Here is a 19,481-nt window from a genome sequence, read left to right on the forward strand (position 1 = left end):
TGATATGTTTTAGATTGTTTCGCCCAAAATGATATAAGGTTTAAAATCATGCTCAGCATAGACTCCTTCCTATTCTTCATCTCCTTGCTTCTTTAACTCCAATCCATTACCAACACTATGCATCGAAACATCCGCACGATATTGAAACAATATCATTCCATCGAAACTTTGGTACAGCTCCAGATTTTGATCCTTGCCCACAACCTAGTTAATTCATCCACAATGTTCGAGAATATCTTTGTGGGCTTCATTAAGTCTTAGAGATCTGCCATATGTAACCAATACACGCTCCTCTAATCATGGATCTAACTATGACATGACTCGAACACTCATCTCATCTTTTAATGACGATAAATGTGGTTGTCTGACAAGCCACTGAATATACAACTTTATGTGTAGTTATAATCAGACATAATCTTGATGATGTTGAATCTTTTTTGCTCCATCTCCCAATCGCTCTATCTCATATATGATGGCTGGCTCTTCTTTCTTCAAAGTTGAGTTCCAAGCAATCCCTACTATGTCCATATATTGGCATCCTTGTTCTTGATGATGGGAAATTGTAACCTTTAAATAGATAACCCTTTGATATTTGTTTAAAGTCCTTACTATCCTCGTATCACTTGTCTCTTGTACTAATTGTGTCATCCACTATCAGCCCTTGATACACCAGCTAAACATCTGACAACTTGAGCTCCGTTACTAATTAGAATCACAATTATCCAATTACCACTTGTTTGGGTTAAAGGCAACTTTAGCATTGTTTATTTAAATCAGCACATCAAATATAAAACCTTGTAGGTTCAAAGTAGTGCTTAGATCTAGTGCCTTAGCCTCACTCCCACAAGATCAAGATCTAATATTTTTATAATGTGGAATCTCATCCACCTAAAATCCACATAGTGGAATCTTCATCTTCCATGCATAACACACAAAAAGATGGTGGAATCTTCCACTAAGAAATCAAGTATATATCATATGATAATAAAAGTACAATGAAACTTAGACAAATCACTAGTCACACCTTATATATGAACCTTTTAATCAACCTTAGACTCCTCTCTCAATACACCTTAGACTCCTCTCTCAATACTAATAGAGAAAATAAGAAAACCTGCGTCTAATATTTCCACCAAAAGTTCTTGCCTAAAAGAAAACCTTTTCTCTATAAGGACTTTGGTATTTTTGGTTTCTACACTCTCTAAGTTATCCTCTAGCCTTGGGTGAAGGAACCCACAACCTCCTCTTGTTCCAACTAAATTTTTTACAAAAATTCTCTTAAAATCTTAAAATAGGGTTTTGGACCAGTACTAGGTGTTTCAAGGTATAACCTAGTCTATCAAGCCTCCTATCAATAGGATATTGGCTAAAAACTCATAAAACCAACCTATCTTGCAATATTTTGTACTTAATACTGATTCCAAATTCATTTTATCAAGGTCAGTTAGTTTCAATTTATTGTCTGTGAAATTTATTTTGGTCTCTTGGACTTACTACATGCATACCTAGCTATGTCCTTAATGAGTTTTAAGAAAAGAAAACATCAACGATCTTATAACATCATGCACTTGATGTTACTCTTTCATTTAGGTTTTATATGCTTTGTTACTTGAAGTCTGTGATAACTTTCTCATACCCATGTTGACATGACACCACATGGATACATGAACATTGAGTCCAAGTTGCCATACTTCTTTGGAAGAATCAGAGGAAGCTTACTTGCCTCTTATTGGTCATAGGTAGCACACATCACGGAGAGAGGTAGAGGATTTTGATGGCATCACACATTTTGATGGTGTTGCGCATGAGGAGGAATAGGAGTTTGATGACATTTCCACAATAAGGGAGGGGAGTTTTGAACTTGACAGCATCATGCAAGAAGGTGGAGTCTCATGCCCACATCATTGGGTAGGAGGAAGATGACCCAGCTTGGGAGAGGGAAGGTGGATTTGCTCATTGGAGGAAAGAGACTGCAATTAGGGTATTAAGTTAATAATTAAGTCTATAAGTTGTGGAACTTATATTTATAAATTATATAACTTAGACTATAAGTTATATTATACCTATATTGTATCATCTAAATTTTTAGGGGTTATATTATAAGTTCTATAAATGTACATAACTTATATTATACCTTGAGTTGGGGTTAGATTCATGACACTATGTTATATATATTATAAATGGCATTAGATTAATAGGTAATATACCTTAGGTTATATTATCAAGTAAATAAATTAATTTTAGTTATATTGGATTATATTATCCAATGTTTAGACCCTTCTTCAACAAAAAGAAGAAACATATAAGGACAAAAACAAGAAAAAATCTGATGTATTATCTGATATTGGGCATATTTGTGGCATAGCCACCACAATCTTATAAATACACATACATAATTCTAGAATGACATTAGTTAATACCAAATTAATTTGGTCATCATTTACTAGGTTCATGAAACCACACAATACATGCATATGCATTAATCTAAAATTTAATTTTTAATACTTTCTCTTAATTTTGAGAGATCTAGCACTCCAAGCTTTTCACGTAAGTACAGAAACTTTTCAATTGAAATTAGCTTGGTGAAGATATATGCTATTTAATCTCTAGTCTTATATAAAGTTTGTACGACCATGAAAAAAGGTTCTTGGCCATTGCAATGGAAGAAATATTGTCACATAAGAGTATGGTTGGTGCAGATTGATTTTGCTTCATATCCTTGAGAAACTTTTCAATTGAAATTAGCTTGGTGAAGATATATGCTACTTAATCTCTAGTCTAATATAAAGTTTGTACGACCATGAAAAAAGGTTCTTGGTCATTGCAATGGAAGAAATATTGTCACATAAGAGTATGGTTGGTGCAGATTGATTTTGCTTCATATCCTTGAGAATTCTCCTCAGCCAAACAACTTCACACATTATGCCAAATGTTGATATATATATTTAGCCTCGATAGTCAACATACCCATAGTGTTTTGCTTCTTTGATGACCAAGAAATAAGTTTCGTTCCTATGAAGAAAACATAGCTTGATGTACTCTTGTGATTGTCTATTGAACCTACCCAATCAAACGAGTCATGCAATTTATTATCTTCATCAGCTTCAAATATAATTCCATATTTATTAGTTGCTTGCACATATCTAAGAATATGCTTAGCTGCTATAAGATGAAGTTTGGTAGGTTCACTCATAAATCTTGAAACAACACTAACAGGATACACAAGATCCGGTTTTGTATTTGTGAGATAAATGAGTGACCCAACAAGTGTTTTGTAGATAATCTCATCAACCTTATTTACTCCATTTTTTAAAACTTATCATTGACTACAATAGTAGTATAAGAGTCTTTGCATCAAGTCATGTTGACTTTCCTCATTCAATAAACATGTTTTTCTTGAGAGACATATTCTCCAATTTGTTTGCTTCACTTGCATCCCAAGAAAATATCTTATAAGCCTTAGATCTGTCATCTCAAATTGGCTTATCATGGCTTTCTTAAAATGTTTAATCATCATATTATTGCCCCATATGTATCAGATCATTAACATAAATGCATGCTATAAGGAAATTTGTTGTACCACTCGTCTTCACATACAATGATGGCTCACTTAGACTTCTCTAGAATCCATTTTTTGAAAATAATTGTCAATTTTGCTATTCCATGCTTGTGGGGCTTGCTTTAACCCGTAAAGAGTCTTTTGAAGTCAATACACCATGTTTTCTTGGCCTAAAATTATATATCGTTGTGGCTGTTGGATATATACTTCTTCAATTTCTCCATTCAAAAATGTTGATTAACATCTAGTTGATTAGCAACTTGAGTTCAGTAGCAAGAGTCATGAACGTAAGAATAGTTTCCATACGAGTGATTTGTGCAAATGTCTTGCTAAAGTCAATTCCAAAGTGTTGAGTATATGCCATGGTGACAAGGCAAACTTTATGCTTTTGAATATAGCCATCTTCATTGTACTTAGTCTTGAATATCCATTTTAAGCCGATAATCTCTTTGGATGGTGGCTTTTAAATGAGCTGGCAAGTGTGGTTCTTCTCAATCATCTTCATTTCTTTATTCGTGGCTTGTACCCAAACTTCTTCTCCGATGGCTTCCTCATAGCTTTAGGGCTCACTAATAGCAAAAACAACATCACATGCTTCATATAATTCGTGCAATGAACGAGTCTTTCTTGACTGTGAGTCGTTGTATCTAAAACCAAATGATTTGTTGATGATGAAGAGCTTGGAGTTTTTAGATTTTGAGAAATCAAATGAGTGACTTCACTAGCTTGAGGAGGTGTTAGTTGTGAATCCAGTTCCTTGTGTTTCCATTCCCATCTACTTCATCAAAAATCACATCCTTTGAAATGATCAACTCTTGAGTGTTGGGATTATGCAACTTGTAGCATTTTGGAATGATCACTTTAGCCAATGAAGGTGTGTTTCTCTCCTTTTCCATCAAACTTTTCTATGTTTTGAGGAAGATATGATAATAAGCCAAACAACTAAAGATTGTAAGATAATCCGTCCTTGGTTCTTGTTGGAACCATGCTTCATAAGCGTCTCTGTTGGACAACCTTTGTTGGAGATGTGTTCAAAAGGTGTATAGTTGTATTAATAGCTTTTGCGTAGTAAGTGTTTGACAAACTTTTGACTTTCAACATACTTTAAATCAAGAAATGAAATATCGTGTCATGCCGCTTGAAACGAGCAGTTTTTACTGTTATGACACAGGACCGACACCGACACAACGCACGCGATAATTTTGCATTCGTCATCGTGTGTGTCATGCGTGCACAATAGAGGGAAGAAGGAAGTAAATTGGGTGACATGCCTTATGTTGTCAAGCATCAGAGAGATCACTAGTAAAAGATTAGAGGTGAGCGGCGGTGTGGCGATTGCGCGATTGCGAGGCGGCGACGAGGCGATTGCGTGACGAGGTGAATAGTGCGGAAGGGGAGGAGGCGGTAGGAATCGCGTAGTTTTGAGGAAAAGTAAGGTTTTATAAAAGTTTTAATTAAATCCATATATTATATATATAATTTATAATTAATTATTATATAAATTATAATTATATATTATATAAATTAATAATTAATTAAATAAACTGTTAATTAATTAATATAATTATAATATATTATTTTATTATTTTATAAAAAAATATAAAAAATTAAAGTAACTAAATAGATAATTTATATAATATATAGTTATATAATTTAAAATCAAACTTTAAATTATTTTTATAAAATAAAAATAGATTAAAATTTTATAAAAAATATTTAAAACAATTTTAAAATTTTATAAATAATTCTAAAAAATTTAATTGTTATGAAAATTTAAAATATATAAATTTTTTAACTAAATTTGATTTTAGAATGCAATATATTTAGAATATTTATTAACTATAATTATATAAATAAATAAATAATTTATATAATTATTATATATAAATTAGGATTTTGTGTTAATTTATATAATTATTATAGATACCAAAAATACAAAATCTTAGAATTAATTTGAGATTTGGAACCAATATTAATATACTTAGCTTTCTACTTTTAGATTCTTACTTCCTAAAGATATGAAATACATATATTTGTTGATATGAATATCTGATCTTTACGTGTAGGAAATATTTTAGATTACCTATCCTTTATTTTGGAAGTTTTAAGAAAAGTATGTTGAAGGTACATAAAATTAATATACAACTTATTTTTAAATTATATATAATAAACACACGTGTATATATATATATATATATATAAATCTCAGCACGAGTCGAAATTTTAAACCTTGCTTCAAACCATTTCCACAATGTTGCGATTTGTACACTCCGTAATGCCATTTTGTTGAGGATTTTGTCGAACGGTAAACATCCTCTTTACTTTTCTTTGCAATAGTTCCAAAATGGTGTTTAAATGAATTCTCCTCCATGATTTATTCTCAAGCCTTTCTCTTTCAACATAAGCCATGTATTGAAGAAATTAGAGAAAACTTTAAATTTCTGCTTAAAAAATAGACTCACATCATCCTTGAATAATCATCAACTAACAAACAAAAGAAAATATCTTCTATTATTCTAAGAACAAATTCTAGTTGGACCACATATATCCATGCAATAATTCCAATGGATCTATAGCTCTCCATGAGAATCTTTGACTCATTTATGACTTTAGATTTCAAAACCAAATTTTCTTTATGAGACACATTGGGAACACTTTATTTGATATTATAGGTACTATAGTTATTTCTTTTAATCCCTTTTCTTGTCAATAATTTTGCATTTATCTTTGTCAAATGTGATCATATAACCTGTTTCAACCAATTGATTGACACTGGCACTTGGGGCCAGCATGGGGTCACTGAGGCGTTGCGATCCCAAGGGACCTTCGTCGGGTCGAGGAGGTGTCATTCTGCAGTGACCTCCATGGGGTCGCGGAGGTGCTGTGATCCACCGAGGTCGCCCTAGGGGAGCAACAATCCTATATATTTTTTTAATTATTTTTGTATTGTTCTAAATATTTAAGTTAACTTTTTTATTTTTAATTAATATATTTTATATTTAAAAAATATTAAAACTATATCAACATGCCATGATATAGTACTGAAACCATATCGTTCCGATCATAAATCGAAACTCCAATATGGGTAGAAATTTTAAACTATAGTGATATCACCTTTTACCTTCACGTACTTTCCATCTCTAAGATTCACTTTGGATTAAAATGAATCATCGAGGTAGATAAAACTGAACTTCATTCTTGTCATGATGATTGCACGACTATTAAGGTACCATGTGCCTTGATTTTCTTGTATACTCATGCAACAGTAGAACAATTGTTCTGAGAATTCATTATTTTTAGTGAAGTTGGCTTGACTCTTCTACTTCTTTAGGCAATTGATGTAAGGATTGCCAATGTCTTTACAATTGTTATATGATCTAAACCAATAATTTTGCTTTCATGATTGCTCTTTTTGCATATATGGCATCGTTTGAAATCATTGTTGTTAGATTGATTTTTCTTCCAATGTTTGCCTCTTGAATTACCTCTTGAATTGGAATTCCGATGCTAGTACTTTAGTTATCTCGGTCGGTCTTCATTCTTGCTTCCTATCACATTCATCTTGGATTTGAGGGCTTGCTCTATTGGTTCATATTTAGCCATTTAATTTTCATGAGCTTTAAGGGAACCCATTGGTTCATACATAGTGAGTTTAGAGAAGTCTTTAAATTCCTCAATAACAATAACATGTTAAAATTTTTTTAGTAAAATCCTCAAAATTTTATCAACTATTTTCTTTTATCAAACTCTGCCCATAACGAATTACTCTGCCATGGTCAGTCCCAAGCTCGGATAAAGGAGGATGGTTGTGTTAGGTTGCTAGCCAGCGTTAAACTATGACAAATGTTCAATAAATGAATCTATTAAACTATTGTGCTAATGTTAGGTTGTTCTCCGAAAGGAATGAGTTGTAGAGTTTGACATATCTAGAACTCGGGTGTAGTGTTAAATATACAAGAATTCACGTTGCGGTGTAGTGTTGAATAGACAAGAGTTCTCACACCATAGGTTGGATAAAAATAAATATTATAAGAAAATTAATAGTTTAAGATTTGGAACATGGAATATAAGAACCCTCACTCGTAAAATAATGAAGGTAGTAGATACGGTGATTAAGAGAAGAATTAGTATTTTGTGTGTACAAGAGATAAAATGGGTAGGCGAGAAGACAAAGATGATAGAGAAATGAGGTTTTAAGTTATAGTACACATGAAAGAGTAAAACAGAAAATAGAATGAGTATTGTTGTACATAGTTTGTTAAAAGATGAAGTTGTAGGAATAGTTAGAAAATGAGATAGAATTATAGTTGCCAAGATAGTAGTGGTGAACGAAACTATGAACGTAATTAGCATATATGCACCTAAGTAGGATTAGATGAAGATACCAAATCAAGATTTTGGGACGACCTAGATGAAGTATTACAAAACATTTCGTCAAATGAAATGATTTTAATAGGAGATGATCTAAATGAGTATGTTAGAGTGAAAAATGTGGAATATGAGAGGATGCATGGAGTTATGAGTTTAGAACAAGAAATGAACAAGGGAAAACTATATTAAATTTTACGATAGCATATGACCTTACATTAACTAATACGTTTTTTAAGAAAAAAGAACACATTCAATAAGGATATGTACGGGGTTATGAGTTTATTATAGAGTCCCAAGAGAAATTTTATGGAGAATTCTAGAAAAGAGATGTGTTAGTAGATATTGAACTAATTAAGGATATGTATGAGGATGTAACGATCAAAGTGAATACTTTAGGCGGATTAACTGAAGCATTTCTAATATAGATAGAGTTACATCAAAGATCGACTCTAAGTCCCTATCGTTTTACACTAATCATGGACGAATTCGCTGTACACATTCAAAATGCAGTATCGTGATGCATGTTGTTTGCAAATGATATATTGTTTTGGAAGATGAGATACATGAAGGAGTAAATACTAAACTAGAATTGAAAAACTTTAGGCTTAGTAGAATAAAGACAGAATATATAAAATTTAAGTTTAACAATATTAGACATAATGAAACAATTGTTAAGATAGGAGATAATGAATTGTTTTGAGAACTTTAAGTATTTAGGATCATTTTTGTAAAATAATGGAGAGATTGAGAAAAATTGAGAGAGATGTCTTACATCGAATACAAGTAGGATGGTTGAAATGAAAGATAGTGTCGGGTGTTTTATGTGATCGTAAAGTACTTTTAAAACTTAATGAGAAGTTCTACAAAATGACGATTAGACCTGCTATGTTATATGACGTTGAATGTTGGGCTATGACTTGAGTATATGAGTAGAAGATAAAGTTACAAAGATGAAGATGTTAAGTGGATGTGTGGATATATGAGGATGGACAAAATAAGAAATGAGAGCTCTAGAGAGAAAGTCGGAGTTGTATCTATTAAAGGGAAACTTGGAGAGACACGTTTAAGATGATATGAACATGTACTTAGGCAAACAGTAAATGTCCAAGTTAGACGATGTGAAACTATGACAAATATGCACATCAAATGAGGAAGAGGAAGATCAAAAAAGACTTGGTTAGCAACAATAAAATAAAATAAAATTTATTTAAATATAGATGATGATATAGTAGGGATAGAGCTCAATGACGCAGAAGGATCCATATATCTGACCCCACCCAATGGGATAAGGATTGGTTGTTATTGTGGTTATTATATTTTCTTTTATCAACTATTTTCTTTTCTTTTATATGTCACCATAACTTCTAGTTAAATTAACTGTCTCAGCAACTTTTGAGAAAAATCATACCCTTTATTTTTCTTTATAAATTATCAAAATTGGTCCATATATTCCGGAGCTTGATGGCAGTAACTTTCTCTAAGACTTAGAACTCTTTTTTGTAGAACTTCCAAAGCATTCTTAGCCTTTTTTTTGCGCTAAAGATTTGAGGGCAAATTAACTTAATTCCTGCTCTAGATGTATTATAGTGCATTGGCATCCTTTTTCACATTTTCTTTATATTGCCTTTGTAGAGCATTTGTCCGCACCAAAGGGGTTTCCATTGGTGGTTCTTCATAACTTTCTTCAATTACTTCCCAGAGATCCTATAACATGAAGAATATTTTGTCTAGCTACTCCAATAATTAGGATTTGACCTGCACACTATTGGAAGAGGGTATTTGCCATCCGAAAACAAAGAGAGTATCTAGAGGTCTAATGTTGTGATACCACTCATGCATATTTAAGCAGAAAAGGAGAAATGTAGGTCAAAAAATAGGGGAAGAAAAATTATTGGGCATATTTGTGGTAGGATTACTGCAATCTTATAAATACACCATAGCTAATTCTAGAATGATGCTAATCAATACCAAATTAATTTGGTCATCACCTACTATTTTCATGAAACCACACAATACATCATTTACTAGGTTCATGAAACCGTGGCATGGTGCAGTGGTAAGTGACGGGGTATTTCTCTGGCGAGGGTTCAATCCCTAGCAAGAGCACTTGTAGCGATTGAATTTATAGTGTGCATGGGTGCCACGTCAAAGAGCTGGCGCGTTTTTTGGATTTACTTGGTGGACGGAATGTGGGGTCAGACCGTCCATTCTAGGATTAATTGTGTTGTAAGATCTGGATACCTGGTATAAAAAAAATGAAACCAAACAATACATGCATATGCATCAATTCTCAAAATTAAGTTATATGCATTAATTCTCAAAATTAACTTTTAGCATATATTATACTTATACTGTGTCATTTAAGTTTTTAGGGTTATATTGTGTGTTCTATAATATATGTACATAAATTATATTATATCTTGAGTTGTGGTTAAATTAATAGCATTATGTTATATATATTATAAATGACATTAGATTAATGGGTATATAGAATTAATATGCTAAGCGACTCTTCATGCATGACCGTGAGCGTAATCCGACGTGGGCAAAATTCAATTTTTTTAATCCCTCTTTTTCATATGTATGCAACAACTTTTCTCTCTTTCTTCTTAAATTAAAATAAACAACGTTTCTCTCTCATATGATTGTATGCAATAATCACTGTAGTGCTGATTTTTAAAAGTGGTGTAGCTGCTACAACATTGTAGCAACTAGTACACAATAACTGCTACACATTGTAACCACTACTATATTGTGCTACACATTGTAGCAGCTGCTACATAGTAGCTGCTATAATATGTAGCAGTTATTGTATAGCTACTACGTTGAGCAGCTATTATGTTATAGCTGCAACAATGTGCAGTAGGTATTGTGTAGATACTGCGTTGTACCAGCTACTGCACCGTCGTAGCAGCTACTGCACGGTTGTTTACTGCACAGTTGTAGCAGTTACTATAACTGTTACAAGTTATAGTAGCTACTGCATAGTAACTGCTATAAATTGTAGCGGCTACTGCACAGTTGTAACAGCTACTGCATAGTAACTGCTACAAGTTGTAGCAACTACTGCATAGTAATTGCTACAACGTTCTAACATCAGTACCACAATGATTGTTGCATGTAATAATAGAAGAGAGTTGACAAAATTTTATTTTAATTTAAGAGGAAAGAGAAAAGTTGTTGCTTGAAGATGAGAGAGGGATTAAAAAAATTGGATTTTGGCCACATCAGATAGCCCACGTCGGATTTCGCTCACGGTCGCACACGAAGAGTAGCTTAGCATATCAATTCTCAATGGGTATATATCTTAGGTTATATTATATTTATATGTTTATAATTTATCATGGTCCTATACTTGTGTCCAATATTTGGAACCTTCTTCAACAAATGCCCTTGCCTCCGTGTTAAAAAAAATCAATACATATCTATGTTGGATACTCATATCCAAATTCAAGTAGCCTAAATTGTGTCAATTTGTTTTTGATCTTCTGTATATTGGACCATAATCTGTAAATTGTTCTGGACCACTAATATAATTGTTACTTCCTATATTCATATTCACTTGATGTATCCATAAATATCGCCACATTAGATTTTAATTTGTAACTTAAAGAAAAGAAGAAGATACGTATTTCTATCTTTCTATTAGTCATTGATGCCAAACTTATTAGGACTGACAAGGCTCAGAGTAGACTCAAGGATTGCTTGATGTCTTACAATGAGATATGACTTGCATATATAAGATTACAAAGAGGAACCGGGTGCTCATTGGGCCCCATCGCATTACCTCTTGTCCTCTTAAAGCATATTCTTTATGATATGAAGCACATTGACTAACATAAAGATCATAAAGCTAAAGCACGCCGACTGACATAAAGCTAAAGCATAACTTAAGTATGAAGGTAGTGGTGGCAGTAATTCCCCCCCCCCCCCCCCCCCCAACCCCGCGTTGCGAACGTCGGAAGGTGGCCATCAGCGTTATTGCATCTTTGATTAGGTTGACAGTTGTTTCCAACTGCGTATCAATTTGTTGCGTAGCTGGATACCAATCTCTCCAAAAATTATCGGATGTGCTTAGCCTTCGACAGACCTCTAGTTTCAAGTAATGGAGTGCCCGAAGCTGTTGCAGGGCTTGTACGACATGGTCTGCTGAATGTTGCTGGATTTGGTGGAGTTGGCCTCGAACCGTGTCAAGTTCGGCAAGGGACATGGGTAACTGCGGGGAGTGATGCAGGAGGTGTTTGTATTGTTCAATAATTGTTGGAGCGTGAGGAATATTTGTGTGATCTGATCTCAAGCATATTTGCTGGGTTTGTCCTGCACCTGTTGGAGTGATATTGCTGCCAGCTCGATTTTGTTCAGGTCTTTCTCCTTCGGCCATCCTGTAATAACCAGACAGGAAATTAGTCGTGATAGGGCATCAGCTAGCTGGTTGTCCTATCCATTAATATGTTCGAAATGAACAAGAATTCCAATTCCAGTACTATACTCAGTGAAGGTTAGCCAACGGATTCTGGATGGCTTGTTGTTAGGGGATTTATTAAAGAAACTAATAATGACTTGACAATCTGTTCGGATTATTAAGTCCTCTTTGTCCAAATAATATATCTTTAATGCTTCAAGGGAATTCATTACTGCATAAATTTCTGCGTCAATAGTGGACTTGGGTGGGTTGAACTTGCCGCTAGCATATGCACAGATCCTTTCTGTGGTCTTCGAATCATACTTTTGCCTTTTCCATTTACAGATACCTCCCCATCCTTCCATACATCCATCAGTTTATAAGACAATATAGCATTGTTCTGGAGAAATTTCTAAGTCTGGGAGCTTCTGGATAACTGTTTTAATCTGCTTGACTAGGTCTCAGTCTTGTTGATTCCACCTTCTTTCTCCTGTAGGACTTGTTTTTGCATACAAGGAGCCTAGTAATTTTCTTAGATTAGGGATATAATTCTTGGCATAGTTGAGAATTCCAAGCCATGATCTGAGGCCCTTGAATAGTAGTAAGCTCTTGCTTTGTAAATTCGGAGATTTTTTTTTAATAATATGGGGTTGGAGCTTAATTCTTCGATTGGCAATAACCGCGTCAAGAAATTCCAATTTGGTAACAGCAATCTTCATCTTAGTAGGACTTAGGATGAGTCTGTTTTCTTCACAAATTTGCAGCATTACCTTTAAATGCTTCTCGTGGTCCTCTTCATTCTGTGAAAAAATTAAAATATCATCAATGTATATGACGATAAATTCTTCAATACCTTTGAAGTAGTTATCCATCTTTCTCTGAAATATTGATGGTGCATTCTTTAGCCCAAATGACATTACAAGTCATTCATATAATTCTTCAGGAACTCAGAATGCAGTCCATTCAATAGAGTCTGGGTGCATGGCTACTTGGTGAAAGCGACTTTTCAGATCAAACTTGGAGTAGATTTTGCTTGAGCTGACCCTTTTTAAGATAGTGTTAATTCTAGGGAGACTGTACTGATCTTTGTTGGTGATATCATTAAGGCGCTTATAATTAAAGACCATCATTTCTTTCCCTTTGACTTCTGCTCCTGTTCTTGGGTCTATGCTGGTTCCCGAGTTAACAATGTTCGTCGTTCTACGATGTCTGCTCTTACTGGGCCTAATTACTCCAAGATCTAACAAGGTCTTCACATGTCGTTTAAGGGCTTTCTGTAATTAGGGAGTAATGTGTTTCAGGGGTTTGTCTGAAACTATAAAGTCAAGATTTTTTATGTCTAGTTGACAGATGACTTTATTTCTTGACCAGTGCTTCAGGAGTTCACTTCCAATGAACCCTGCTCCCTTCAGCTCCTATATTAAAGGGCTAAATTTTTTCCAAAAATCTGGCTTGGTTGCTTCTTCATTGTAGAATACTGCTTCCTTGATATTTAGGTATTCATCCTCTTCTAGCTCCATCTCTTCAATGGCTGCTGACGAAGCTGCAGGAGCTGTATTGATAGTTGTTAGGTTTTTATAGAAAGTTACAACATTACCTTCTATTCGAACACCTCCTTGCATGGCCTTGATAAAATTGCATCCTATAATCATTTGGATTCCGTCTCCAAGTTTCATTTTGAAGCTGTATGTATATGGGATTCGAAAGATATTGTCCCAATATGTATCCTTCCATTCTTCATCCTTTTGTTAGTTGTTTCCTTAGAGTTGATGCCGCTAAACTGGACAATAATATTATTTCGTTTTAATGCCTCCTCGGGTATCGAACCTTCATCAATGCAACATGTAATAGCACTCGTATCCAGAATTGCACACACCTTGAACCTGGGCACATTAGGAATGATAATTTCAACATTCATGTTATATAGCATATTTTTTACCAGCCTTGGACTATGCTGTTGTCCTGCTATTTCTTCAGCGACTACTTTGAATACGCTTTCTTGGTAAAGAACATTTGCATACTCATCCTCTACCAATACTGGAGTTGGATTGGGGTCCTCCATTTGAATTCCTTTGCCTTTGTTGAGGCTCGCAAAGTCTTCTATTAGAGCCTTTTTCATTTTCAATTCTTCCACTCGCCTTTTATAGTGCTCAACTTCCTTTTTCAATCTTTCCATTTCTCCTTCACACCAAGTAATATAATATTGTTGTTCTTGTATCAGTTTTTGTGGGAAGAAGGGCGCTGGAGGGGATGGTGCAACTGGTACTTCCTTTTTAAAATAGTAAGGTCCACATAGATTACAGGCCGTTACCAAGCACTTGGAACAATGAATCCTTGCCCTCTGCATTGACTTTCTTTTGCAGCATACACATATCTCATCTTGAGGCTGCGCAAAGATGTTATGCTGCCAATCATGTAAGCAATTCATTTGATGGTCAGGCAACCGTACCTATGGTTGATATCCTCCATCAATTTCTCCAAGCGTGAAAATATATTCTTTCTGGATACATGTCTTGAGAGATTTTCTCATTCCTTCGTTGCCTTCATCTTCAGAGACGCTGTAAATGGCGTCACATTGCTCTTCCTCTTCTTGTACTGAAAGAATATTAGTCTTCAGAAATTTCCAGTTGCTCAAAAATAACAACTCGCTTGATGCTTCTTTTGTCATTAGGACATTCTCTGGCAAAATGTCCTTCTTGTCCGTAAAGATAACATTTACAGCGCTTATTGCGCACTAAATGTTTTCTCTTTTCTATTCGTACATGCGCCATAATCGTGTAAGTTTTGTACTCATTGCCATATTGCAACTTCCATGGATCCAGTGGCGCATGCAATATGGCAATGAGTGACAGGTGCTACTTGAATCCGATGATGGAAGAGAAGGAACACAAAATATTTTGTCTCAGATGAGACGAGTATTTTCCCTAGAAGATCCTACACAGGGTTCTACTATCATCCAGGACGCTGCTTATCGTGACCGGGAAAGATTATCATGTGAGAATGTTAAAAACATTATCCAATACATGAACGAGTATATGAGGCTAGCTGCAAAGACCGGAAGAATCTACATCGGCAGTGAGCTATCCGAGAAATTCTGGCTAAAAATGCCAGGAGATCTTGGCCGAAGAATGAAAGAAGCCTTTGAGCAAAAATATCCAGGTGTAGTAATCGGGGTAATGCCACGAATATTATTTGCTTACCGATATTTAGAGAATGAATGCAAAGATGCCGCTTTCAAAAGATCCCTAAAGGTTTTTATCATTCTGTAGCAAGATTCCCATCCCGGGCTATTACAAAGGAAAAAGAGGTATGGAGTTAGAAAATCAAAAACATACAGAGGTAAGCCACATGATACCCATGTACGAAGAGAAAACATTTAGTGCACAATAAGTGCTGTAAATGTTATCTTTGCGGACAAGAAGGACATTTTGCCAGATGCCCTAATGACAAAAGAAGCATCAAGCGAGTTGTTATTTTTGAGCAACTAGAATTTCCTGAATGTAGAAGGAGAAGAGCAAAGTGACGCCATTTACAGCGTCTCTGAAGATGAAGGCAACGAAGGAATGGGAAAATCTCTCAAGACATGTATCCAGGAAGAATATATTTTCATGCTTGGAGAAATTGATGGAGGATATCGACCACAGATACGCTTGTCTGACCATCAAATGAATTGCTTACATGATTGACAGCATAACATCTTTGCACAGCCTCAAGATGAGATATTTGTATGCTGCAAAAGAAAGTCAATGTAGAGGGGAAGGATTCATTGTTCCAAGTGCTTGGTAACGGCCTGCAATCTATGTGGACCTTACTATTTTAAAAAGGAAGTACCAGTTGCACCATCCCCTCCATCGCCCTTCTTCCCACAAAAACTGATACAAGAACAACAATACTATATTACTTGGTGTGAAGGAGAAATGGAAAGATTGAAAAAGGAAGTTGAGCACTATAAAAGGCGAGTGGAGAATTGGAAATGGAAAAGGCCCTAATAGAATACTTTGCGAGCATCAACAAAGGCAAAGGAATTTAAATGGAGGACCCCAATCCAACTCCAGTATTGGTAGAGGATGAGTATGCAAATGTTCTTTACCAAGAAAGCGTACTCAATGTAGTCGCTGAAGAAACAGCAGGACAACAACATAGTCTAAGGCTGGTAAAAAATATGCTATATAATATAAATGCTGAAATTATCATTCCCAATGTGCCCAGGTTCAAGGTGCACACAATTCTGGATACGGGTGCTACTACATGTTGCATTGATGAAGGTTCGGTACCCGAGGAGGCATTGGAATGAAATAATATTATTGTCCAGTTTAGTGGCATCAACTCTAAGGAAACAGCTAACAAAAGGATGAAGAATGGAAGGATGCATATTGGGGACAATATCTTTCGAATCCCATATACATACAGCTTCAAAATGAAACTTGGAGACGGAATCCAAATGATTATAGGATGTAATTTTATCAAGGCCATGCAAGGAGGTGTTCGAATAGAAGGATGGCCGAAGGAGGAAGACCTGAACAAAATCGAGCTGGCAGCAATATCACTCCAACAGGTTTGGCAAACCCAGCAAATATGTTCGAGATCAGATCACACAAATATTCCTCACACTCTAACAATTATTGAACAATACAAATGCCTCCTGCATCACTCCCAGCAGTTACCCATGTCCCTCGCTGAACTTGCCATGGTTCGAAGCCAACTCTACCAAATCTAGCAACATTCAGCAGACCAAGCCGTACAACCCTACTACAACTTCGGACACTCTATTACTTGAAAGTTGAAACTAGAAGCATGTCGAAGGCTGAGCACATCTGATAATTTTTGGAGAGATTGGTATTTGGTATCCAGCTACGCAACAAATTGATATGCAGTTGGAAACAACTGTCAACCCCTAACCAAAGATGCAGTGACGCGGATGGCCACCTTCCAACTTTAGTATGCAACGGAGCGGCGAGGGGGGGGGGACCACCACTACCTTCATGCTTTAGTTTTGCTTTATGTGTATGCTTTAGCTTATGTCATCTTTGTGTTAGTCGGCGTCCTTTAGCTTTATGTCATCTTTATGTCAGTCAACGTGCTTTAGCTTTATAATCTTTATGTGAGTCAGTGTGCTTTATATCATAAAGAATCTGCTTTGAGAGGATAAGAGGTAATGCGATGGGCCCAAATGAGCACCCGATTCCTCTTTGTAATCTTTATAAGCAGGCCATATCTCATCGCAAGACATCAAGCAATCCTTAAGTCTTACTCTGAGCCTTGTAAGGAGTCCTGTAATAAAAGTTAGTTGTACACATGGAATGCGGATTCACATAAATTTTTCTCTTGGTCAGAGCTTAAACAAGCCCATCAGGTTTTATTAATGGAGCCAATCATAAAATGTCACATTTTCCCCTGGCTCTCAGCGTCAACAATGACCTGAGCTTTGAGATCCATTGGAGGTGACATGAATTGTCGATTATGCTCTCTAGCCTGCCAATCAGCATAACAATTGGCTTCAGTCACCAGCCACGAATGTAACAAGTCTCTGATATGACTGATTGCATGTTTACATGATTGGGGATGCCTGCACACTCCATTGATAATGTAGCAAGCCTCCTTGCAGTAAAGTTCTTCCTGCACTTTCTTAACTCTGATTGACCAATAAAATTCCAGCCCCTTCAAGCTAATAAGTTCGTCTTATAAAAGTAGGATCAATCATGAGCGGTACCCTTCTGCAGCGTGTTCCAGTGCTCCATTTCCTCTTTTTCTGTAGGTTTGACTTATTTCAAGAGTCTAGTATCTCTAGGCCTCAAGTTATTTCTGGATTAAATAGCTTCTGATGATCTGGATCAAAACACCACTAACTCTCAACATTTTTGTGATCGCGAACACAATTTGCAGCGCAGAATTACTGACATTCATGGAATTTTTGGTACATTGATAGATGTAGTCCTTTTCTTGTTCTAGTTTCAATGTCAAAACAAATGTCCTCCTTATACATCAGAAATAAAATCTTTGTTTCTTTACTACTATTATTATTATCAATTATTATTTCCCTAACTTGTGTAGCTATCTCATGTTTACAGATTTTCTTGGGCTCAAAAGCGGCAGCGGGCATTTTTCTTTCCAGGCAAGTAGTTTCAATATCTGACAAGCCACCATCATGCATAGTCTAACAGTTTCTTTGATTATGGAACTTAAACTTCTTAAATGTGTTGAGAGTGATTGAAGTTTTCCCATACTGGTTTTACTTTGTTTAAGTATGTTTATGCACCTTGGCATTCCTTTGGAGGCTCGGATTTTCCTTGTGTTCCCCCTTTCAAAGCATTAGGCTAAGGTATCAGTGTGATAAGAAAACTTCACTTATTGCAGAAGTCGAAGAGAAAACACCATAATTTTTCCGAAACATGCATCCAGCTTTGTCAAATGCAATGTAACAATTGCATAGAATCAAAGCATGAATTATTTGTAACACTTGTTAGAGTTAGTATCTCTGTGATGTGCTTATTTCACGATGTCTTCTCCCACTAATCCTAATGGCTATGAATTTCATTTGCTCCTGTTTTCTTGAATTTATCATCGGTAATGATTGCTCAAGTCTTTTGCAGGCGACCAGATGGTGTTCTTCCTGTTGCTCATTATTGAGTTGATTGGATTCATTTTTTGCTTCAAACCTTTCCTAGCTCAACCCAGAAAATAGAATGGTGCTCTGCTATAACAATGCGGAAGTGTCAATTTTGGAGTCGAATCAACTCCTTGTAAGGAATCTATACTTTTGATTCCTCACCAAATCCATATATGATTTAAATAACTTCGAATTAGAGTCATTTGTTCCTATTGATTGTGAAATACATTGCCATGACCAATTCATGGATACTGATAATTACAGTAGAGTATAAATTTGAATAATTCCTAACTCCGCAAGCATAATTGCAGTTTACCTCAGTGTTATAAATACAATCAATTTAGTGTAGTACTACTACATCGTTATCGTCTTTTTCTCACTTCCTTGGACCTTTTTTTTTTTTTTTTGTGACTTTGCATAGCTTGCTTTAGATCGGAAGGAATGAGATTCCAAAAGGGAAAGATACAACAGGAGTATGAAACTTGGACAAATAATGCAAACATTGGTGTACAAGAAACAACTCTCGCTTGTCCTGTATTTCT

At 35.3% G+C, this 19,481-nt stretch overlaps 1 protein-coding gene across 1 annotated transcript in view; it reads left to right on the plus strand.

The window, feature by feature from the left end:
* Positions 1–19,221, plus strand: part of LOC122005710 (protein ZINC INDUCED FACILITATOR-LIKE 1-like) — a 99,541-nt gene extending 80,320 nt beyond the window's left edge. The window contains exons 16-17 of the mRNA XM_042560846.1: positions 18,401–18,444; positions 18,923–19,221. Of these exons, the coding sequence (XP_042416780.1) occupies positions 18,401–18,444; positions 18,923–19,014 (136 nt within the window). The 3' untranslated portion in view covers positions 19,015–19,221. The remainder of the gene's footprint in view (positions 1–18,400; positions 18,445–18,922) is intronic.
* The last annotated feature ends 260 nt before the right edge of the window (positions 19,222–19,481 follow it).

This window comes from Zingiber officinale, chromosome 7B (genome assembly GCF_018446385.1).
Source record: "Zingiber officinale cultivar Zhangliang chromosome 7B, Zo_v1.1, whole genome shotgun sequence".
In the NCBI taxonomy this organism is placed as follows: domain Eukaryota; kingdom Viridiplantae; phylum Streptophyta; class Magnoliopsida; order Zingiberales; family Zingiberaceae; genus Zingiber; species Zingiber officinale.